The following is a 22,046-nucleotide window of genomic DNA, read 5'->3' as shown; positions in this document are numbered from 1 at the left end:
TCATTACTCACTCAGTTCCCTTGTACCATGATATAACACAATGCAACTCAGTAGGTTGACCTTTCCGGCCCACTAAGTTTTATCACTTATGCCAGTGAGTGAGACATAGCCACAAACTACTACAGAATAAAGTCCTAGAGAATTTACCAAAACTATGGAAAATTAAGAATAACAGATCATAAGAAAAACAAACTGCTGCCCTAAATGTAAAACAGAAAACTCTCAGAAGATAATATAAGAAAAAAATCTAGCTGACCTTGACTTTGATAATGACTTCTTAGATACGACACCAAAATCATGAACAACAACAGAAAAAAAGCTCGTGTTAAACTTTATTAAAAACTTTCAGGACAGGCATTTAGCACAGTGGTTAAACTGCCACTTGAGATGTCCGCAAGCCACATCAGAGTGCTTGGGTTCCAGTGCCCACCTCCACTTCCCATGACAGTTTCCTGCTAACATGCATCTGGGAGACATCAGGTGATGGTTTGATTACTTGGGTCCTGGCCACCTACCTGGGAAACCTGGACTGAATTCAGAGCTCCTAGATTCAACTTAGCCCAGCTCTATCCGTTGGAAGCATAGAGAACCAAAAGACAGATGATTTTCCTTCTCTTCCAAATAAATAAAAATTATTTAAACCCGCACATGAATGTTTATACAACTTTCTTCATAATTGCCAAAACTTGGAAATAATCAAGTTTCAGCAGGTGAAAGAATTTTAAAAAATCATACATCCAAGGGCTTGCATTGTGGTCCAGCAGGTTAAGCTGCCCGTCACAATACCAGCATCCCTTATAGACACCAGTTTGAGTACCTGCTGCTCCACTTCTGATTCAGCTCCCTGCTAATGTGCCTGGGAAAGCAGCAGCCCAAGTCCTTGGGCTCCTGTACCCACATGGGAGACCAGGATGAAGATCCTGGCTGCTAGCTTCAGCCTGGTCCAGTCCCAGCAGATGCACCCATTTGGAGAGCACACCAGTGGATGGAAAGTTGCTGTCTCTCCCTCTCTCTATATAACTGCCCTCAAATTAAAAAAAAAAAAAATTAAAAATATGTTTAAAAAAGGTGAGCAAGTCATAAAATTAAAACCTTAAATATATATTGCTAAGTGAAAAAAAAAAATCCAAAAGGCCACATACCGTATGATTTCAATTATATGACATTATGGAAAATGCAAAACCATGGAGACAGCAACATCAGTGGTTGCCAAAGGTTGGTTGGAGGAGTAGAGATGCGTAAGAATGAATAGCTAGGGCACAGGGGATTTTTTTTTTTTTAAGATTTATTTTATTCATTTGTTCATTTATTTATTTATTTGGAAGGCCCAGTTACAGACAAAGAGGGAGCAGCTGGGCTGAGCAAATCCAGGATCAGGAATGAAAATCTTGGGTCCCACCCTAAACATTTAGAATCAGAATCTGCATTATAATATCTCAAGATTTGTGTGAACATTGAAATCTGAGAAGCTCTGACCTACAGCTTCAGTTCAAGGGCAATAGAGGGCAAGAACAGAAATCAAAGACCAGGACCCCTCACAGGGTTAACTCTAATAAGAAAACACCTTAAGACATCTTAGATTTAAACCAAGCACCAAATTTTTTACTACCTTAGCAGACTTCACAGAAGCCCATCTTGGTTTTAAACCCAATAGATAATACAAAATTCCTGAAAAGCTATGGGCAGAAAATTACCCTTATGTGCCCTGGCACCTTAAGTTCTCATAACCCGTGTCAGCCAAGGACCCCCAAATTATGAAGTTCAAGTTAATCAACAGCTAATATTGTCACAGAGTACCTGACAGAAACTAATACCAGGGCTAATTTCACAACAGTAACAAATGTAAGCCAGAAGATAGTAAGATATGCTGAAAGAAAACAAAAAAAATACACAAAACAAGTATTTTTCAAGGATAAAAAAAAATACACATATGAATACTTCTCCTGGGGGCAGTCTTAGCTATGGTTGGACCCTCAAGAAGCTACCTGTTTACCAAGACCTTAAGGTCATTCAATTTAATCACCTTTTCAGTCTCTCTAGACCACAACCATTGCTCTACTTTAACATAAATTAAATCACTATCTTTTTTCTTTCTCATCTTATCTTTAACAGGAGGAAACTAAGTCTCATTCTACATTTCTCTAACTGATGATTCTAGCTCTCAAGTCCAACCAACACACTAAATCTAACCCCTCTTCTACTTACCAGATCTTTGATACACCTGAAAACAGCTGTCCCCCACCTACTTCTTTTCTAAATGAAACACCTCTAATTCCTTAATTAATGCCTCAAATCATTTGATTTACTCCCATCATCTGCTGGTTTTTCTTATGGATAGCCTCTACATTATCCATGTCTCTGAAAAAAGGTATCTAAACACAGGGGGCCTTGCTATTGTAAGAAAGGCTTCCACCTATGGCACCAGCATCCCATACAGACACCGGTTCCAGTTTGATCCAGCTCCCTGCTAATGTGCCTGGGAAAGAAGATGGCCCAACTGCTTGGGCCCCTGCACCCACATGAGAGACAACAAATGAAGCTCCTGGCTCTTGACTTTAAATCTGCCCAGCTCCAGCTGTTGCAGCCATTTGGGGAGTGAACCAGCAAATGGGAAGATTTCTCTCTCTCCCTCTCCCTCTCCTCCTTCTCCTCCCTAACTCTGCCTTTCAAATAAAGAAATCTTAAACAAGAAAGAAAAAAACCTGAACACAACACTTAAAGTCTGAAGTATTATATCCCCCTTTAAGGGTCCTTATATTTAATCCTAAGAATCTATAATCTTTTTTTAGACTCAGAAAATTTACTTTATTGGCATATTTTATATATTGAATATTTGAACCAAAGAGCCTTTAATTTATCTTATTTACATATATAAAGTATGTTAAAAAGTTTGAGATGTGTATTGTGAAAAATTTATACATGGTTTTCAAAATTTTGGCATCAAAATAAGCTTTTAAAATTAATTTTCCATGGATTTTTTTGAAGTACTCTCATATATGAATCGGTCAGATGATGCAATGGAATCAGAGAGTAGAGGAGATCTTACACACCAGTACAGGTGGAAGCTCGCCCAAGACACTGGCTTTCTTTCTTGTACCCTTGATTACTGTTCCTCAAGAATGTATAATCTTTATGCTTCTATCTACCAGAATAACACCATCTCTCCACTAATTTTTCAAAGTTAACAAAGAAATCATAGTGCCAGCATTGAGGCACAGCAGTTAAGCCGCTGCCTGTGCCGCCAGCACCCCATATGGGCACCAGTTTGAGCCCCGATTCCAATTCAGCTCTCTGCTAAAATGCCTGGGAAAGCTGCAGAAGATGGCCCAAGTTCTTGGGTCCCTGCCACTCACTGGGAGAACTAAATGGAGCTCCAGGCTCCTGGCATGGCCCAGCCTCCACCATTGTGGTCATTTGGGGGAGTAAACCAGCAGATGGAAGATCTCTCCCTTTCTATGTAACTTTGCCTTTCAAATAAATAAAAAATAAATTTTAAAAAATAATCATAATGTACAGAAACTGATTACTAGTAGGAATATAGAATGGTGCAGTCACTTTGGAAAACAGCCTAGCAGTTCCTCAAAAGGTTAGACATAGCTAAAATATAACCCAGAAACTCCACTCCTTTTTAGATATTCAAGAGAAATAAAAATATGACCTCATAAAAACGTGTACACAAATGTACATAGCACCATTATCCATGACAGCTAAAAAGAAAAAACAAATCCCAATGTCCATCAACTCAGGACAGGAAAAGCAACCTGTGGTACAGCAATACAATGTAATATTATGTGGCCATAAAAATGAAGTACTAAGGCAGGATGTTGTGGTTGAGGTTCAGCCAAAGCTTGAGAGGGCTACATCCCATATCACACTGACAGTTCCAGTCCCAGTGTTCTGCTTACAATCCAGCTTCCTGCTAATGCACCTGAGTTCCTGCCCATGTGATACATGTGATACCTGAACTGAGTTCCCATCCAAGTCTCAGCACTGTGAACTCACTGGCTTGCTCTCTTTTTTTTTTTTTCTTTTTTAAAGATTATTTTATTTGAAAGGCAAAATTACAGAGAGACAGAGAGAGAGGCCTTCCATCCGCTGGTTTACTCCCCAGATGGCCTCTGATGGAACAAGAACATAAGCCTCAGCCATTCTCCCTCATTGCGCAAAAGAGATGGAATGTATTCCTTGCCCTTGAATCTCAACTGAGGCTCACACCCTATTGCCTTCATACCCCACCCCCACCCCCACCCCAAGCCCTCCTAAAAAATAAAAAGACCCGGCCCCTGGGGGTCAGGGCCTTCTACCATGTGTTCCATCAATGTGCACGGGAGCAGTTGGTCACAAACCTCTACGGATTTATTTTCTCTGAAAATTCGATCTGGCTGTAAATTTGTACATTGCCTCCTCTCTGTTCTGTGCATCTTTTCCTAACATTTTGATGCCCCGTGTGAGGAGGCACCAACTGCAACTCTTTTCCTAACGGCCATAACGGCCGGAGCTGGGCTGATCCAAAGCCAGGAGCTTCTTTCAGATCTCCCACATGGTTGCAGGGACCCAAGGACTTGGACCATCTTCCACTGCTTTCCAAGGCCATAGCAGAGAGCTGGATAGGAAGTGGAGCAGCTAGGTCACAAACCAGCACCCATATGGGATGCCAGCACTGCAGGTGGCAGCTTTACCCCGTATGCCACAGCACCAGCCCCTTCTCTGTTTTTTGTTGTTGTTGTTGTTTCAAATAAGTAAATTCTTATATTTAAAAAAAAAAAAAAAACGGGCTGGCACTGTGGCATAGCAGGCTAAGCCATTGACATCCCACTGACGTCCCAGCTGCTCCTCTTCCAATCCAGCTCTCTGCTATGGCCTAGGAAAGCAGAAGATGGCCTAAGTACCTGGGCCCCCGAACCTGCGTGGGAGACACAGAAGCAGCTCCTGGCTTCTGGCTTCGGATTGGCCCAGCTCCAGCCACTGTGGCCATCTAGGGAGTGAGCCAGTGGATGGAAGCCCTTTCTGTCTCTCCCTCTCTCCGTAACTCTACATATCAAGTAAATAAATATTTTTTTTTAAGGAACATAAAAGGGCCGGTACTGTGGCATAGCAGGTTAAAGCCCTGGCCTGAAGTGCTGGTATCCCATATGGGCGCCTGTTCGAGACCCGGAAGCTCCACTTCCAATCCAGCTCTCTGCTATAGCCCCAGGAAAGCAGTACAAAGTGGCCCAAGTGCTTGGGCTCCTGCACCCGCATGGGAGACCAGGAAGAAGCTCCTGGCTCCTGACTTCAGATCAGTGCAGCTCCAGCTGTTGCAGCCAATTGGGGAGTGAACCAACGGATGGAAGCCCCCCACCCCCATCCCGGCTTCTCTCTCTGTGTAACTCTTTCAAATAAATAACTCTTTTTTAAAAAAATCACTTACAAAGACAGATCGATGTAGCTGTTAGATGTTTGGGAAATAGGACTTCAAGTAATGACCTGGAAAGTTTCCCTATGAGCAGGTAAAGCTATATTTGACACTACTAGGTCATTCTAAGCTTAAATAGGACAAACTGAATAAAACAGGTCCATCTCATATCCCCCATATTTCTTTACTGGTGCTAAATGAATGGCTAAATGAATTAAAGAAGGTGTAATTACTCCTGATTTGCTCAACTTACACAGCCTATAGCTACTTCTAGAATTTTTAGTGTAGCAACTACAGTTACCCTGACTGCTGACAGTACCCTTTCAGTTTTTATAAAAAACTACATAAAAATCTTGAGACCCTCCCATCAGTTTCTATATATATTATTCACAACCACCTGTGCAATGGCCAAGCTGTTTCAGAGAATCTGTTATTTCAGAAATCACTGTGATATTATCTGATCAAAAGGGAACTATGACCTATCTAAACCCTCCCTTTTTGAAGAATAGGATGGTTTTAAAAACATTTCTTCAGGGGTGGCATTGTGGAATAGCAGGTAAAGCTGCCATCTGTAACACCAGCTGGTTTGTGTTATGGCTACTCCACTTCCAATCCAGCTCCCTCAGAAAAGCAGCAGAAGATGGGTCAAACTGTTTGGGCCCCTGCCACCCGCATGGGAGACCCAGAAGAAGCTCTTAGCTTCAGCCTGACCCAGCCCTGGCCATTGCAGCCAGCTGGGGAGTGAACCAGCAGATGGAAGACCTCTCTGTCTCTACCTCTCACTGTAACTCTTTCAAATAAATAAATCTGATTTCAAATAAATAAATTAGATTTATTTTACTTGAAAGTCAAGAGTTACAGAGAGGCAGAGGCAGAGAGAGACAGAAAGAGACACAGAGAGGTCTTCCTTCACTGGTTCACTCCCCAAAATAGCAGCAATGGCCAGACCTGGGTCAATCTGAAGCCAGGAGCTCCTTCTGGTCTCCCAAGTGAGTACAGGGGCCCAAGGACTTGGGCCATCTTCTACTGCTTTCCCAGGCCATAGCAGAGAGCTGGATCAGAAGTGGAGCAGCAGAGATGCCAGGGATGCGGAGAGCAGCGGGGACTGCAGGCGGCGGCTTTCACCTGCTATGCCACAGCTGCGGACTCACAATCTTTTCTTAAGTTTATTCATTTGAAAAGCAGAACAAAGAGAAGAGAGTGAGACAAAGATCTTCCATCCACTGGTTTACTCCCCAAATGTCTGCAACAGCTAGGCCTAGACCAGGCCACTGCAGAAGCCAGGAAATCAATCCAGGTCTCCCATAGGGGTGGCAGGGAGCCAAGTATTTGAGTCATCAGCTGCCTCACAGCTGATGTGCACTGGCAGAAAGCTGGATCAGAAGTGGGGGGTGGAACTCCATCCCAGGCACTCAGATATGGGATGCAAGCATTCCAAGCAGCGGTTTAATCCACCATATTGCAACACCTGCACCAAACCAGTAACTTCTTTTTAAGGGTCTCTACCCCACATCCTACCTATTCTTAATCACAATTTTTCCTTTAGAATAGGTATAGCTTCTAAAAGCTTTTGAGTCTTTCCACAGCAGTCTTAATGTGGGAGTAAAGGGGTTAATGAGGCAGCTATTTTACCTGTGACTCATTGTTTTCATAAAATAGAATCATATGACCTAAATTCATTTAATAATCAATAACCACTGGCGCTGTGGCGTAGTGGGTAAAGCCACCGCCTGCAGTGCCGGCATCCCATATGGGCAACAGTTCGAGTCCTGGCTGCTCCATTTCTGATCCAGCTCTCTGCTATGGCCTGGGATAGCAGTAGAAGATGGCCCACGTCTGTGGATCCCTGCACCCACATTGGAGACCCGGAAGAAGCTCCTGGCTCCTGGCTTCGGACTGGTGCAGCTCCCACCATTGTGGCCAGTTGGGGAGTGAACCAGCGGATAGAAGACTCACTCTCTCTCTTTTTCTGCCTCTCTTTCTCTCTGTTTAACGTTGACTTTTAAATAAACAAACCTTTTTTTAAAAAGTATACTTTAAAAAAATAAAATAGCCTCTTTTGAAATATCTGGCTTGTACCTTCAGTTTTTTGCTGTTTTAAAGATTTATTTATTTATTTGAAATGCAGAAGTACAGAGTAGGAAAGACAGAGACAGATCTTTCATCCACTGGTACTCTCCAAATGGCAGCAACAGCCAAAGCAAGGATCTCTCACATGGGTGACAGGGACTCAAGTACTTGGGTCATCCTCTGCTGCTTTCCCAGGCACATTAGCAGGGAGCTGTTTCGAAAGTGCTGCAGCCAGGTCTTGACCCAGCACCATCACTGCAGGTGGTAGCTTAACGCAGCTACACCACAACACCAACCCTGTGTCTTCAGTTTTGAGACAGAAAACAATTTTAATCATAATTTTACTCAAACTATAGCAGAAAATCAGAACCAGCTATATTTGACACTTTGGAAAATACTTATATATAAAAGCCAGGGGCCAGCACTGTGGTATAGTGGGTAAAGCCTGTGATGGCAGTATCCCATATGGGCGGCAGTTAATTTCCGAGCTGCTGCACTTCCAATCCAACTCCCTTCTAATGCACCTGGGAAAGCAGTGGAGGACGGCCCAAGTACTTGGGTCCATGCACCTACTTGGGAGACCTGGAATAAACTTCTGGCTGCAGATTGGCCCAGCCCCGGCCATTGTGGCCATTTAGAGAATGAATCAGCAGATGAAAGATCTCTCTCTAACTCTCTTTCAAATAAATAAATATTTTTTTAAAAAAAATAACATAAGTCAGAAGTACAAATAAACCAAGAATGAAGCTTTTGTCTCTAATTACATACTAGCAGGGCATGATCTTAGAGCTCTCTAGGTAAATATTTTCTTAAACTACTGAAGTGAAAAACAGAACCTATCAGTTAAATAGACATTGGAGAAAAGCAACAAATGCACAAGGTAACATAATCAAGATTCAAAAAATCCCCTTTGTAATAATGAACAGAAAACAGCAAGGAAAATAGGAGTGTAAAAAGTCAAACACTTTTGAGAAAACCAACTAACCAAGGACAAAGATTTTGCTGAACAGCAGTTCTAGATAACAAGACCTAGAGTTAAGTTCAGGCATAAACACTGAAAAGTAGATACTGAAAGAAAAAGAACTTATTTTTAAGCAGCACTGATGCAACTAGGGGAAACAAAGGCAGGGGTCATTCCGAATTCCTAAATCACTTCTTTTCCAGGGCCTAACACAGAGTCTGAATGAGACTACCACATCTGACAGACTAACTACAGAACGATGTCCAATATAATAAAGGTTTCAAAAGCACACTTCGGCTGGCACCGCGGCCCACTAGGCTAATCCTCCACCTTGCGGCGCCGGCACACCGGGTTCTAGTCCCGATCGGGGCGCCAGATTCTGTCCCGGTTGCCCCTCTTCTAGGCCAGCTCTCTGCTGTGGCCAGGGAGTGCAGTGGAGGATGGCCCAAGTGCTTGGACCCTGCACCCCATGGGAGACCAGGATAAGTACCTGGCTCCTGCCATCGGATCAGCGCGGTGCGCCGGCCGCGGCGGCCATTGGAGGGTGAACCAACGGCAAAGGAAGACCTTTCTCTCTGTCTCTCTCACTGTCCACTCTGCCTGTCAAAAAAAAAAAAAAAAGAAAGAAAGAAAGAAAAAAAAAAACACACACTTCATGAAAGGTGGCTGAGAAAAAAAAGTCAGTAGTGAACATTTGCAGACATGGGAGGCAGCAGCGATGTCAAGGAAGTTAGATCCCTGCCACCCACGCAAGAGATCTGAATTGTGTTCCCAGCTCCTGGCTCCAGCTCCAGCGCAGGCCCAGTAGTTGAGGGCATTTGAGTAAACCAATGGATGGGAGCTTGCTCTCTGCCTCCACTTCTCAAATAAATTTAAAAAAAAAATATTTTTTTTTCTGGAGAAGTAGGACAAAATAACTGTCACTGGATAACCATATAGTAGAGACTGGAGTCATAAGGAGCAAAAGCAACTGCAGAGATCAAACCTGGAACCACTAAACAGAACTGCAGAGAAAACAAGTTTGAATCATTTTTAGGGAAATCTTTATTTTTTTTTAAAGATTTATTTTATTTTTACTTATTTGAAAGATAGAGTTACAGAGAGAGGTAGAGACAGAGAGAGAGAGAGGTCTTCCATCTGCTGGTTCACTACCCAGATGGCCGCAATCACCGGAGCTGCGCTGATCCGAAGCCAGCAGCCAGGAACTTCCTTCGGGTCTCCCACATGGGTGCAGGGGCCCAAGCACTTGGGCCATCTTCTACTGCTATCTCAGGCCATAGCAGAGAGCTGGATAGGAAGAAGAGCAGCTGGGACTAGAACTGGCATCCATATGGAATGCTGGCGCTTCAGGCCAGGGCTTTAACCCACTGCGCCACAGTGCGGGCCCCAGGAAATCTCTAAAATGAGCAATTTTCAAACCTGGAATTGGTAGCCATCATGTATGAAGTCCCTATCTTCAAGAATACTAGCATAGAGGAGGAAATCACATACTGTGTGAAAAACTTGTCCAGACTGTCACTAAGATTTCAATTCTATGATCTAAAACCAGATAGATAGCTAGATTTCAATTCTATGATCTAAATAAAACCAGATAGAAAAGAAATTATTCCCTCAACATTGCCAAAAGTAAGAAAAAAAAAGAAAAAGAAAAAAACTAGAAATCACGATCTTCTTTAATTAAAATGAACAGTCTCACCAAGAAGGGCCAAAGATACTTGGAATGAAGAGACTTCTTTGGTTGAGATTAAGGGTATCACTTAGCATGAGAACAGGTCATCAACTCCAGCTACAGTCACTCACTTCCTGTTTGGCCAAGAGCAAATAACTTCACCTCTCCACTTGCACTGAAAAACAGTAATTTAAAATACCAGTATTGGGGCCAGCATTGTGGCATGGTGAGTTAAGCCACCTCCTGTGTTGCTGGCATCTCATATGGATGCTAGTTCATGTCCGGGCTGCTCCACTTCTGATCCAGCTCCCTTCTAATGTGCCTGGGAAAGCAATGGAACTTAGCCCAAGTACCTGGGTCCTTACCACACATCCAGGAGACCGGAAAGAAACTCCTAGCTCATAGCTTCAGCCTGGCCCACTGCTGGCCATTGTGGCCATCTGGGGAATGAATTAGAGCATGGAAGATCTTTCTTCGTCTCTCCCTCTAACACTTTCAAATTAAATAAATACATCTTTTTTGTTTTGTTTTGTTTTGTTTTGTTTTGTTTTTTGACAGGCAGAGTTAGACAATGAGAGAGAGACAGAGAGAAAGGTCTTCCTTTGCCATTGGTTCACCCCCCAAATGGACGCTACGGCCGGCACGCTGCGCCAATCTAAAACTAGGAGCCAGGTGCTTCCTCCTGGTCTCCCATGCAGGTGCAGGGCCCAAGCATTTGGGCCATCCTCCACTGCACTCCCGGGCCACAGCAGAGAGCTGGACTGGAAGAGGAGCAACCGGGATAGAATCCTACACCCCAACCAGGACTAGAACCCGGGGTGCTGGCGCCGCAGGCAGAGGATTAGCCAAGTGAGCCACTGCACCGGCCCTAAATAAATAAATCTTTAAATAAAAATTTAAAAAATATCATATTTATAGGAGTATAATATAAATTAGTTAACTGGAAAATGCTTGGGAGACTTACATTATCTGACAAAAACTGCATTCTCAACAAAAAGATTTATTTATTTGAAAGGCAGAGTTACAGAGAGAGGGAGAGATAAAGAGAGAGATTTTCCATTTGCTAGTTCACTCCCCAGATGGCCAAAACGGCTGGAGCCAAGAGCTTTTTCCAGGTCTCTCACATGAGTTCACGGGCCCAGGCACTTGGGCCATCTCCACTGCTTTCCCAGGTACATTAGCAGAGAGTTGGATCAATAGTGGAGCAGCAGGGACTCAAACCGGGGCCTATGGGATGCCGGAGCCACACAAGCCCCAAAACTGCACTACCTTCTACACAGACCCTCTCTCTACCTCTCCCTCTCTGTAACTCTGCCTTTCAAATAAATAAATCATCAAAAAAAAAAAAAATTTTACTGTCAGAGAAAAGAGGTGACAGATAAGGAGAGGAATGCTACAATGAACTTTATGGTACTGGATTAGTTACAGATATCAGTATAAGCTCATGTTAACATTTATATATAGATTCAGAAATAAACATCAGTGTGTACACGTGCACAGTTAGTATGTTTATGTAGCTCTGTCCCCTAGGACAGCCTAAATGCAGTGGTACCCCAGTGGCAACCAGTACACTCAGCACATGAAAAAAAACAGAATTTGGTTTAGGTTTGTTTGTTTTTAAGATTTATTTCATTTATTCAAAAGGCAGAGTTACAGGGGGTGGGAGGAGATACAGTTACAGAGAGAGAGAGATCTTCCATTCACTGGTACACTCCCCAAACAACCGCAATATACCAGGGTTAGGCCAGGCTGAAGCCAGGAATCAGGAATATCATTCGGTTCTCCCTGGGAAAGCAGTAGAAGATGGCCCAAGTGCTTAGCCCCTGCACCATACAGGAGATCTGGAAGATGCTCCTGGCTTCAGATCAGCTCAGCTCCAACAGTTGTGGCCACTTGGGGAGTGAACCAGCAGATGGAACACCTTTCATCTGTCTCTCCCTCTTACTGTCTGTATCTCTCAAATAAATAAATAAATAAAAGGGAGGGAGGGAGGGAGGGAAGGAGGAAAAAGAAAAAAAAAAAAAGAAAAACTTAAAGGGGAAATCAGATTTCTACATAGCCTCACAGTATCTCCTGAAAAGTACTGGTTACTTTCTGTGGTGATTTTAACACAGATCCATAAATTATTTGATACTCTCCCCTTCAGGAGAGGGAGTTTAATTTCCTTCCCTGGAGTATCAATTTGACTCTGCAACTTAGCTCTAGCCCAACAAATAAAGGAATAGAAAAATCACTTTGCCCAGTGAATTTTTTTTTCATTTTTATTCATTTATTTGAGAAACAGAAATAGAGGGAGAATGCTTCCATCGCTAATTCACTCCCCAAATGACCACAGTGGCAGTGCTCCCTAGTCAAAGCTAGGAGCCAGGAACTCAATCAAGGTTTTCCAGATGAGTTGTAAGAACCCAATTACTTGAGCCATCACCTGCTGCTCCCAGGATCTGCGTTAGCAGGATTGTGGGGTCAAGAGCTAGAGCTGGGTATCAAACCCAGTTACTCTGATACGGAGTGGAGGTATCTTGACTGCTGAACATCTGCCCATGACAAACATCATCTTAACCAACTTAACAAGTTAACGTCAGTAATAAGTCTTGTTGGTATGAGGTATCCCCAGTTAAAATGTGACAAGGGCATATCACATATCACTCTGGTACTCTTCACCAAAATGCATAACCTCAGACTACCAATGAGGAAAATCTAGAATAAGGAACTAAGTTCTACAAATACCTGACTACTGTGTTCAAAGGTATCAAGCAAAGAGAGACAAGAAGAAACCAAGAAATCATCACATATTGAAAGAAACTAAGGAAATATGACATCTAAATGCAATGTGGTATACTGGATGGGATCCTGTAACAGAAAAAGCACATCAGTGGAAAACAGGAAAACCAGAGCAAAGTCTATAATTCAGGTAATGTTGATTTCTTAAGTTTGCTAAGTATATTACAGTTGCATAAGAAACACTATAAGGGCCGGCACTATGGCGCAGTGGGTAGAGCCGCCACCTGCAGTGACCACATCCCATGTGGGCACCGGTTCAAGTCCTAGCTGCTCCATTTCAGATCCAGTTCTCTGCTATGGCCTGGGAAAGCAGTATAAGATGGCCCAAGTCCTTAGGACTCTGCACCTGAATGGGAGACCTAGACGAAGCTCCTGGCTCCTGGCTTCAGATTGGCACAGCTCCAGCAGTAGCAGCCAACTGAGAAGTGAACCAGTGGATGAAAGACCTCTCTCTCTATGCCTTTCCTTCTCTCTCTGTGTTAACTCTTTCAAATAAATAAATAAATCTTTAAAAAAAAAAAAAAAAACACTATAAAGCATATATAGAAATTCTATACTATCTTTACAATTCTTCTGTAAACCTAAAATTACCTCCAAATAAATTTTTTTTACCCACTATGCCACAGCACCAGCCCCAATAAAAATTTTTTTACTACTGTACTATATTTTTCTTGTAAAAATTAGGAAGAAAAAGTTATAAATAAAAGAAGGCTATTTATATACAAAGTAGTATGATAGGTTTTGTAGCAAGATTAATTTTTTAAATATTTATTTATTTATTTGAAAGGCAGAGTTACAGAGAGGGAGAGGCTGAGAGAGAGTGGGAGGAAGACAGAAATATCTTCCATTTGATGGTTCACTCCCTAAATGGCCACAATGGCCACGGTTGGGCCAGACAGAACCCTGAAGCCAGGATCTTCATCTGGGTTTCCTACATGGGTACAAGGGCCCAAGGACTTGGGTCATCTTCAACTGCTTTCCTAGGCACATTACAATAAGCTAGATTCTAAGTCGAACAGTGGATACCTATACGGGATGCCACAGGCATGGCTTAACCGGTTTGCCATAGCGCAGGCCTCAAGATTAATTTTTTAACCCATACAGAATTACAAAAGTAAACTAGGTTAACTTTCAAGCTCAAATTTTAATGATAATCAAAGTAGTTCTCTATAAGGTCTGCAATGAAAGATTAGCCAAGAGAACTTTAAGAAGGTCGATCAGTATGATCCCTCATATGACAGAAACATAAAATTTTGCTTTATCCTTCTTCTTGATCCTAAATGTTCTGAACACACTCACCCTAACAATCAGTCCACAGTAACCTGGTTCTAAGCATACCACTTAGGCAAAGTGAAATCAACGATATTTCCTTGGTTTCCTTTTCAAATTGACTACGAAAAACCACCAAAATGTCTTCCAGTGGGTCAAAATGTTCTTCTCAGATTTTCTTATTTAATGAAAACTAAAACATCAACAACTCATGCTTAATGTTAAAAAAGAGAGGAAAAATTAGGCCAAAAATTTGAAGTGTCACAGCAGAAGTTTACAGAATCAAAGGATGGGTTAACCAATTAAGAAATAAGAAAGCTGCTGTGAAAAACGAAGACACTGACATCAGGAAGAATCAGCTCTGTGACTAAAAACTAAGTCACCCAGACAAGAAAATCCAGGTGCTTCCTTCACTGTCAGCAAACAATGGAAAATGATTTTTTTAATATGAAATGCAAACTTATCTGTAGATTTAAGAATTTTAACATGGATACTGAGATGACAAAATATGATGGCAAAAAAAAAAAAAAAAAAACACACAAGTGAGACAGTGGGAAAATGTGTTAGCTGGGACACTCCCCAGTCCTGGTCAACATTAGTGTGCCCTTACAACAGGAAAACGTGGCAATCACCGGGCTTCTGAAATGTGATTAAAACATGCCCCAAGAAAATCCAGTGCCCTTCATTCCGATTCTATAATCAACTTCCTTCTTATTACTGATTAGGCCTATTGGAACAATGGAGGTAGCCCAGCCAGGGGATAATTAAATACAATTGTGTACATGGCACTCAATACCTTGGGTGAAAACCGGTATTGGTTTATCAGTCTCTGCAGAGTTTACGCTGCACGAATATACTCTCAAGCATTTGAATCACCCATATAAATCAAAATCCTGAAGTTTCAGGACTACTGTGTGAGGTCAGAGAAATCTTGCTTTGGATGCCATTTCTGCCACTTAACTATCTGTGTGACTTAATACTATCACTCTCAATTTCCTCATCGGTCAATAAATAAAACTAATGCCTGGGAGATATGACAGCTTTATTATTTTTAAGCTATATTTGAAAAGAAGAGTATAAGTGAGGCAAAAAATATTTTATTTGAAAAGAAGTACTATGGCCATCAAAGTGCATCAATTTAAAAGAAGGGTCCCTGAAGAGAGTCCTACTCTACAGTGTCGAGAGAAGCAAAGTTGAAAACTCATGCACACTGTACAGATGGAGTCCCTTGCTTAGCAACTCTAATGTTGTCCACCAAACACCCGGCCTGTAATAGTTAGAGCATGACAACTGTTCACTCTAAATCCATGTGCTCAGCTTGGATTCAGGATTGATTTATAAAAATAGCTGCTGCTGCTCTTTGAATCTCTTTGCGCTGATGACTGGGCAGTGTTACCCTATAGGCCGAGAGCAGAGCAGCTGTATTTCCCTCACCACACCCATCTCTCTGCCTACCCAGCCAAGCTGCCGGCGCCCCCCTCCCATCTCTGCAGCATACTATTCTCCCTCCTCCAGGGCTGAGTGCGCAAATTGCAAGCACAAATATCCCCTGATGCAATGCCACAACCATCCCTGGGAAAGAGCAGTGGCAGTTGCCAAAAGCCCAGCGCAGGGAAATGGGCGGGAGACACACACAGAGGGAGCAGGAGACGCTGCTGCAATGCTATGCAGCCAGGCAGAGACTCGAGAGGCCCTGGGGAGCAGTACTGTAACTGGACCACAGGAGGGAAAGGAGAAAAGGGGGTTTCCAGCAGAAAGCTGGGTAACACTAACCTTCCCGAGGAGCACATGCTCCGGCCCCGGCTGCGTCCTACAACACAAACTCAAGGGTAATCACTGCCTCCTCCCAGAGCAGTAAGTGCATTTAATTTACATACTCCTGAAGGTAAGCGAAACCCCTCAAAACGGCCCAAAGTGGCAATTTCACTTAAGCTCAGGCAACACACCGCAGAGGAACCTGTCCCATGTGCGAAATCACCACCTCTGCTCTGGGCACTGTTTCCAACGGTCCCTGTGCCTTTTCTCCCGCTCTACCCTTAATAAGACCCCATCACACTCCCCCAGCCAGACACACTCCTGGGTCGCCAAAACGCGCCAGCGCCCAAGCACGCAGACAGAGCCCTGGCTCGGGCCCGATTCTCCAGACCACCCCTCAGCCCCACCCAGAACCCCTACGGGACACCCACACTAAGGATCTCCTCAGTACCACCTCCACTGACGCCCCCCACCAGGGCTTCAGGACGCGACCCCTGGGTTCGCCTACAGCACCCCCCCATGCCCCACCCAGGGCCCCAGGCGGCAGCCGACCCTCGCTCCCGGGCTCAGCTCCATCCTGAGTCCGAGCCACGCCGCTCCGCCCCACCGCGCCAGACCTCTGAAGACGGACCCCCTCAGCCCGCCTCGCCCACGGCGCCCCAGGATCGCGCCTGGAAGACTCCGAAGGCCACTCCCGCAGGCCCCCAGCCCGCCCCCTCCCGCGGCCACCCCCGCGTCCCGCTGACGGGCGGCCACCGCCCTTCAGCGCCTCGAGCGGGCCCTGAGGGGTCCCGAGCGGCCGCGGGGCGAGGCACGGGCAGTCCCCGGACAGCGGGGAGGCCGCCCCTTCGAGGGGGCCGCGCCCGCGGCTGCACTCACCCGCCACCGCCTAGCTGGAGCTGGAGCCGGAGGGAGCCGGGAGAGGGCCGGGAGGAGCCGGGAACAGTCGGGAGGAGCCGGCAGGCAGCGAGCGAGCCCGAGGGGCGGGGCACAGGGAGGCGGCCGCTTCCTCGTCGCCCTCTTGAGGGCCGGCGCGAGGGCGGGGCGCCGCCACCGCCTACCCAGAGGGCCCTGCCGCCTCGCCCAATCAGTGTGGCGAGAGGGCGGGCAGAGGGCTGCGATGGGCCAATGGGAAACGGCCTCGCCTCCTCGACCTCTCCGTGGAAGCGGCGCGAGCGGCGGGCGGTTGCGGGCGAGGTGCGCATGGGGGCTCCAGGCTGCCCCCTCCCGCCCACGAACGCCCTGGTTGACCCGGGGCCCCGGGCGACCGCCTCTGCGGTTCTGTGCTGACCGCCGCTTCCTTATAGAGCTTGAGTGCCTGGAGCGGGGAGGATGTGAGAGTTAGGGCGCTGGCGGCCTGGGCCCGGGTCTCCCTTGGCCCGCCGGCGTGTGTGCTCTGTGATGTAACCCGGGAGGGGCGCGAGGCCGGCCTAAGGGCGGAGCAGCTGGTGAGTGGGAGGAACCCGGCGTGGGGCCAGAGGACGCGACCGGGGGACCCCTACAGGGCCCCGCTGCCACGAGCCACTTGTGGCTGGTGAGCTCTTGGTACGTGGCCGGTGCAAATTGAAATGTGCTGTAAATGGAGAATACACATCGAGTTTCTGAGACTTAGTACAAAAAAAAATGTGAAATGCCTCGTTCACGGTTTTTTTTCTGATTACAAGTGAGTTGATTAGAAATTGATTACTATTGAGAGTATATTTGATTATATAAAAAATTAAAATAATTTCATGTTTCTTTTAACCTTTTTTATGGATGATTTATTTGTATTGAGAGTATTGAAAGGCAGACTGAAAGAGAGGAAGAAACAGATCTTCCATCTGCTGGTTCACTCTCCAAACGGCCTCTATGGTCCAGGCTGGGCCAGGTGGAACCCAAGAGCCTGGAACTCCATCCAGGTCTCCCACGTATATGGCAGGGACCCAAGCACTTGAGCCATCTTCTGCTTTTCCAGGCACTAGCAGGGAGCCTGAAACATGGGTTATGTGGAAGGCTGGAGTCATAGGCGGTAAATTAACCTGCTGCACTGGCTCCCTCTTTTAATTTTAAAATGTGGCTGCCAAATAACATTGCTGTTCGGCTCACATTATATTTCAGCTGGACAGCGCTGGTTCAGGATTATATTAGTGTCACCTAACATCTATTGAATGTTTACTATGTTCCGGGCACTCTTGAAAGTATGTGACGGGGCTGGCGCTGTGGTGTAGTTGGGTGAGACTCTGCCTGGGACGTCAATATCCCACATGGAAGACCCAGAAGAAGCTCCTGGCTGCTGGCCCAGCTCCCATGGTTGTGGCCATACAGGGAATGAACCAGTGGATGGAAGATCTCTTGGTCTCTCTCTCTCCCTCTCCCTTCCCCCACCCCCCAGTCTCTAACTGAATTTCAAATAAATTAAAAAAAAAAAAAAAAAAAAAAAAGGAAAGAAAAGTCCCGGGTTGGAGGTCCAGTTCTGCTGCTTTCCACCTGGATATCCCTGGGGCAGTTAAGTTTCTGTTGTCTCAGTTTTGAAAATGAGATAACAGTTGCCAGCCTCTCACACTCCCTAATCAGATGACCTAGAGGCAGCTTACTTCCAGGTAAAGTGGACTCTGGACCCAGAGCCTAGTATGCAAATCTGGGCACTGCTACTTTTGCAAGTTATGTGAGTTTGCAGGAGATATCTAATCTCTACCTCAGTTGCAACTGTAAATGCAGGTGAAATGGCACCAGCCTCATTAGAGTTGTTATATAGATATAATTGAAAATATGTATAAAGTGCTTGATGCCCAGCACTTAACAAGCACTTAAATCGTTTACTATTAAAAGCACAGGGACTGTAAGATGTTAAGAGCTTAGACATATGTGAAATAATTAAGAGACAGGTGGGGCTGGTGTTGTGGCACATAGGTTATGCTGCCACTTACTACCTCAATGATGGCATCCCATATCAGCACATTTCAAGTCTCAATACTCTACTTCTGATCCAGCTCCCTGCTAATGTGCCTGGGAAAGCAGCAAAGAAGGTCCAAGCACTTGGGCCTCTGGCACCCACATTGCAAAACCAGATGGTTGTTCCTGGCTCCTGGCTTTGTCCTAGTCCAGCCCCTACCATTGTGGCCAATTGGGGAGCCATCCAGTTGGTGGGCAAGTTACCTCTCTGTCACTCTGTTCTTCAAGTTAACTAGATTATTTTAAAAATTTTAAGTGATAACTGGAAGATATACATAAGTAGAACTATGAATTTGAAGCCCTGGAAAGGACTTTGGGATGATCCCAGAGAACAAGAATCGTTGATTAAGTCATACACCAGTTGTCTAATTAGCCAAGGATCTTGGGCACAAACTCAGAGCTTCTCCTCTCGCACACTTAGCCAGGCTCCAAAGGAAGTGAGGACAAACGCCATCATGATTTATCAGACAGACACTGAGTACCTCACATCCGGAAGGGCCACACAGTGAGTTAGACACTTGTACAAAGATAAATAAAATTTATTTCCTTTTCTGGTAAAATTAATGTAACTTCAAGGTCCCAGATTTTGTCTAATCATGAACTTAACTGTTGTAGGAAAACACAGGTACAAGCTAAAAAGTTTCTTTGACCTTTCTTGCTGCCGCCTAGAGTAGCCAGCCTCAAGTCCTATACTAGACCTCGTGAATAGAATGGCTTTGAGCTCCTTGGTAGTCACATGGTTAAGAAAACTTAAGAGTTACGGAAGCCCGTGCTCCTTCGTTAGGTTAATAGAGTCCAAGTTATGTGCACCCAGCTACAGACCTCAATTATCGAATCTTTTCTCCCCACAGGCCTCTTAGCTTCTCCTGCCTCAGAAGCATCTCCATCAATACCAGCGCTGTCCTGCTTCAGTCCCTCTTCCCTACTGCCACAACTTCTATTTTGTTTCGTATTGTATTATTTTTGTTTATTTGAAATTCAGACGCACACAGAGATACCAGTCGAGATCAACAGACAAGAAGTCATGTCCATTGGTTCATTCCCCAAATGCCAGCAAACAGCCAGGCACTTGAGCTAGCATGTCCCTGAGTACTGCCTCCCAGGATGCACATGAGCAGGAAGCTGGATCGGGAGCAGAAATAGGCCTTGAACCCGGGCATTCTGATATGGAGTGTGGGCATCCCAAGTGGCATCTTAACCACTGCGCCAAATACCCACACCTGCTACAGCTTCTTCCAAGCCCTCTCCTGGCCCTACTTTAATCCAAGCTTTATAACCCTCTGCACCAGCCCCCCTCACATTCACACATACCCTCCTTTTCCCCCTCTATGCCAAATGCCCTCTGCTTTATTAGTTTTTTCCTCTTTTTTTTTTTTTAATAAATTCTTATTTAAAATTTGAGGGGCAGGGGTTGCAGTGCAATAGGTTAGGCCACCACATGGGTTGCCTGCATCCATGTGGCAGTGCTGGTTCAAGTTCTGACTGTTCCACTGGCAGTCCAGCTTCCTGCTGATTCACCCTGGGAGATAGAGAATGATGACTCAAGTGACTGGACCCCTACCACCTGCATGAGAGATTCTGATGGAGTTCTAGGTTCCTGGCTTAAGCCTGGCTCAGTCCTGGCTATTGCAGCCTTTTGGGGAAGTGAACCAGCAAATGGAAGATTCATTCTTATTCTCTCTCTCTCTCTCTCTCTCTCTCTCTCCCCCTTTCAAGAAGATTGGGGAAGGGGAGACAAACTGAGCTGCCTTTCCTCTACCTGTCTGGAATGTGGATACAACACCTAGAGGTAAACCAGCCATCTTGAGACAATGAGGACCAAAACCTCAGACTGAAGGTGAGAATAGGAAGACAGAAGACACTAGCACCCTAACAGCCTTTAGCAGCTACACTAATTTTTGACCACCAGCTCTGAGCCTCCTGTAAAATGAGAAAAGTAAACCACCATCTCTAAACACCATCATCAGTCAATTAACTCCTATTGGTGCGAATCTATCATTTTACAGCTAAATACATCCCTAACTGATCCGTGGAGTAAAAACCCAGAACTACAAGTTGAAGAACACCATTACGGTTCCAGCTCAGCCAGGAACAAGCTGTGTGGCCCTGAGTAGCCATTCTCATCTCTGGGTCTCAGGTTCCTCATCTCTATCAGGGGAAGTAGAGTGAGCTGGTCTCTTCCATCGCTTGTGTTCTGTGGCCTCCTCATGTTCTTGCTGTATGTTCTTGCTAGATGTAAAGAAGTACTTCCTTTCCCTTAAAATAAAGACTATTTTGAGGGTTCACTAAGTATTCCTTTGTTCTTGTGATGTCAGGACTAACTCCAAGGGCCTGTCCCCTTTGCATGGTGAATGTGGTGCATGTCAAGAAACACACATCTAGCTGGCGCCGCGGCTCACTAGGCTAATCCTCCGCCTTGCGGCGCCGGCACACCGGGTTCTAGTCCCAGTCGGGGCACCGGATTCTGTCCCGGTTGCCCCTCTTCCAGGCCAACTCTCAGCTGTGGCCAGGGAGTGCAGTGGAGGATGGCCCAAGCCCTTGGGCCCTGCACCCGCATGGGAGACCAGGAGAGGCACCTGGCTCCTGCCATCGGATCAGCGCAGCGCGCAGGCCGCAGCTTCCATTGGAGGGTGAACCAACAGCAAAAGGAAGACCTTTCTCTCTCTCTGTCTCTCTCACTGTCCACTCTGCCTGTCAAAAAAAAAAAAAAAAAAAAAAAAAAAAAAGCCGGCGCCGCGGCTCACTAGGTTAATCCTCCGCCTTGCGGCGCTGGCACACTGGGTTCTAGTCCCGGTCGGGGTGCCAGATTCTGTCCCGGTTGCCCCTCTTCCAGGCCAGCTCTCTGCTGTGGCCAGGGAGTGCAGTGGAGGATGGCTCAAGTGCTTGGGCCCTGCACCCCATGGGAGACCAGGAGAAGCACCTGGCTCCTGCCATCGGATCAGTGCGGTGCACCGGCCACAGCGGCCATTGGAGGGTGAACCAATGGCAAAGGAAGACCTTTCTCTCTGTCTCTCTCTCTCACTGTCCACTCTGCCTGTCAAAAAAAAAAAAAAAAAAAAAAACCACACATCTGCGGGCCATTCCCTGAACATAAAGTGACCATTCCTAGGTCCTTGTTCTCTTTCTTTGGTTAAACTCCTTTACCTACTCCTGGAGGGAACACAAGGCAGGAGCACTCTGCCCACCTCTCTCCCTGAACTTGCTAGATGATTTTT

At 45.4% G+C, this 22,046-nt stretch overlaps 1 protein-coding gene and 1 long non-coding RNA gene across 51 annotated transcripts in view; one reads left to right on the top strand and one right to left on the bottom strand.

The window, feature by feature from the left end:
* The window catches only part of MAP4 (microtubule associated protein 4), a 191,945-nt gene extending 174,840 nt beyond the window's left edge, over positions 1-17,105 (bottom strand). For 48 of the 49 annotated variants that reach the window (XM_070050864.1, XM_070050865.1, XM_017343789.3 and 45 more), the window contains exon 1: positions 16,780-17,105. In XM_070050864.1, the coding sequence (XP_069906965.1) occupies positions 16,780-17,105 (326 nt within the window). Of the gene's footprint in view, positions 1-15,918; positions 16,584-16,779 lie in introns of those variants that run through there. The other variant, XM_070050882.1, reaches the window with a different exon arrangement.
* A 103-nt stretch (positions 17,106-17,208) lies between these two features.
* On the top strand, positions 17,209-21,116 carry LOC108177105 (uncharacterized). Of its 2 annotated transcripts, none has more exons than XR_011379562.1 (3): positions 17,209-17,348; positions 20,551-20,668; positions 20,838-21,116. It is a non-coding gene; the product is annotated as an uncharacterized lncRNA (long non-coding RNA). The 2 variants fall into 2 exon arrangements; XR_011379561.1 differs by having other exon boundaries at positions 17,307-17,445.
* Positions 21,117-22,046: the final 930 nt, after the last annotated feature.

This window comes from Oryctolagus cuniculus, chromosome 10 (assembly GCF_964237555.1).
Source record: "Oryctolagus cuniculus chromosome 10, mOryCun1.1, whole genome shotgun sequence".
Taxonomy (NCBI): Eukaryota; Metazoa; Chordata; class Mammalia; order Lagomorpha; family Leporidae; genus Oryctolagus; species Oryctolagus cuniculus.
The sequence above is the reverse complement of the archived record's forward strand: the minus strand, read 5'-3'. Positions and strand labels throughout refer to the sequence as shown.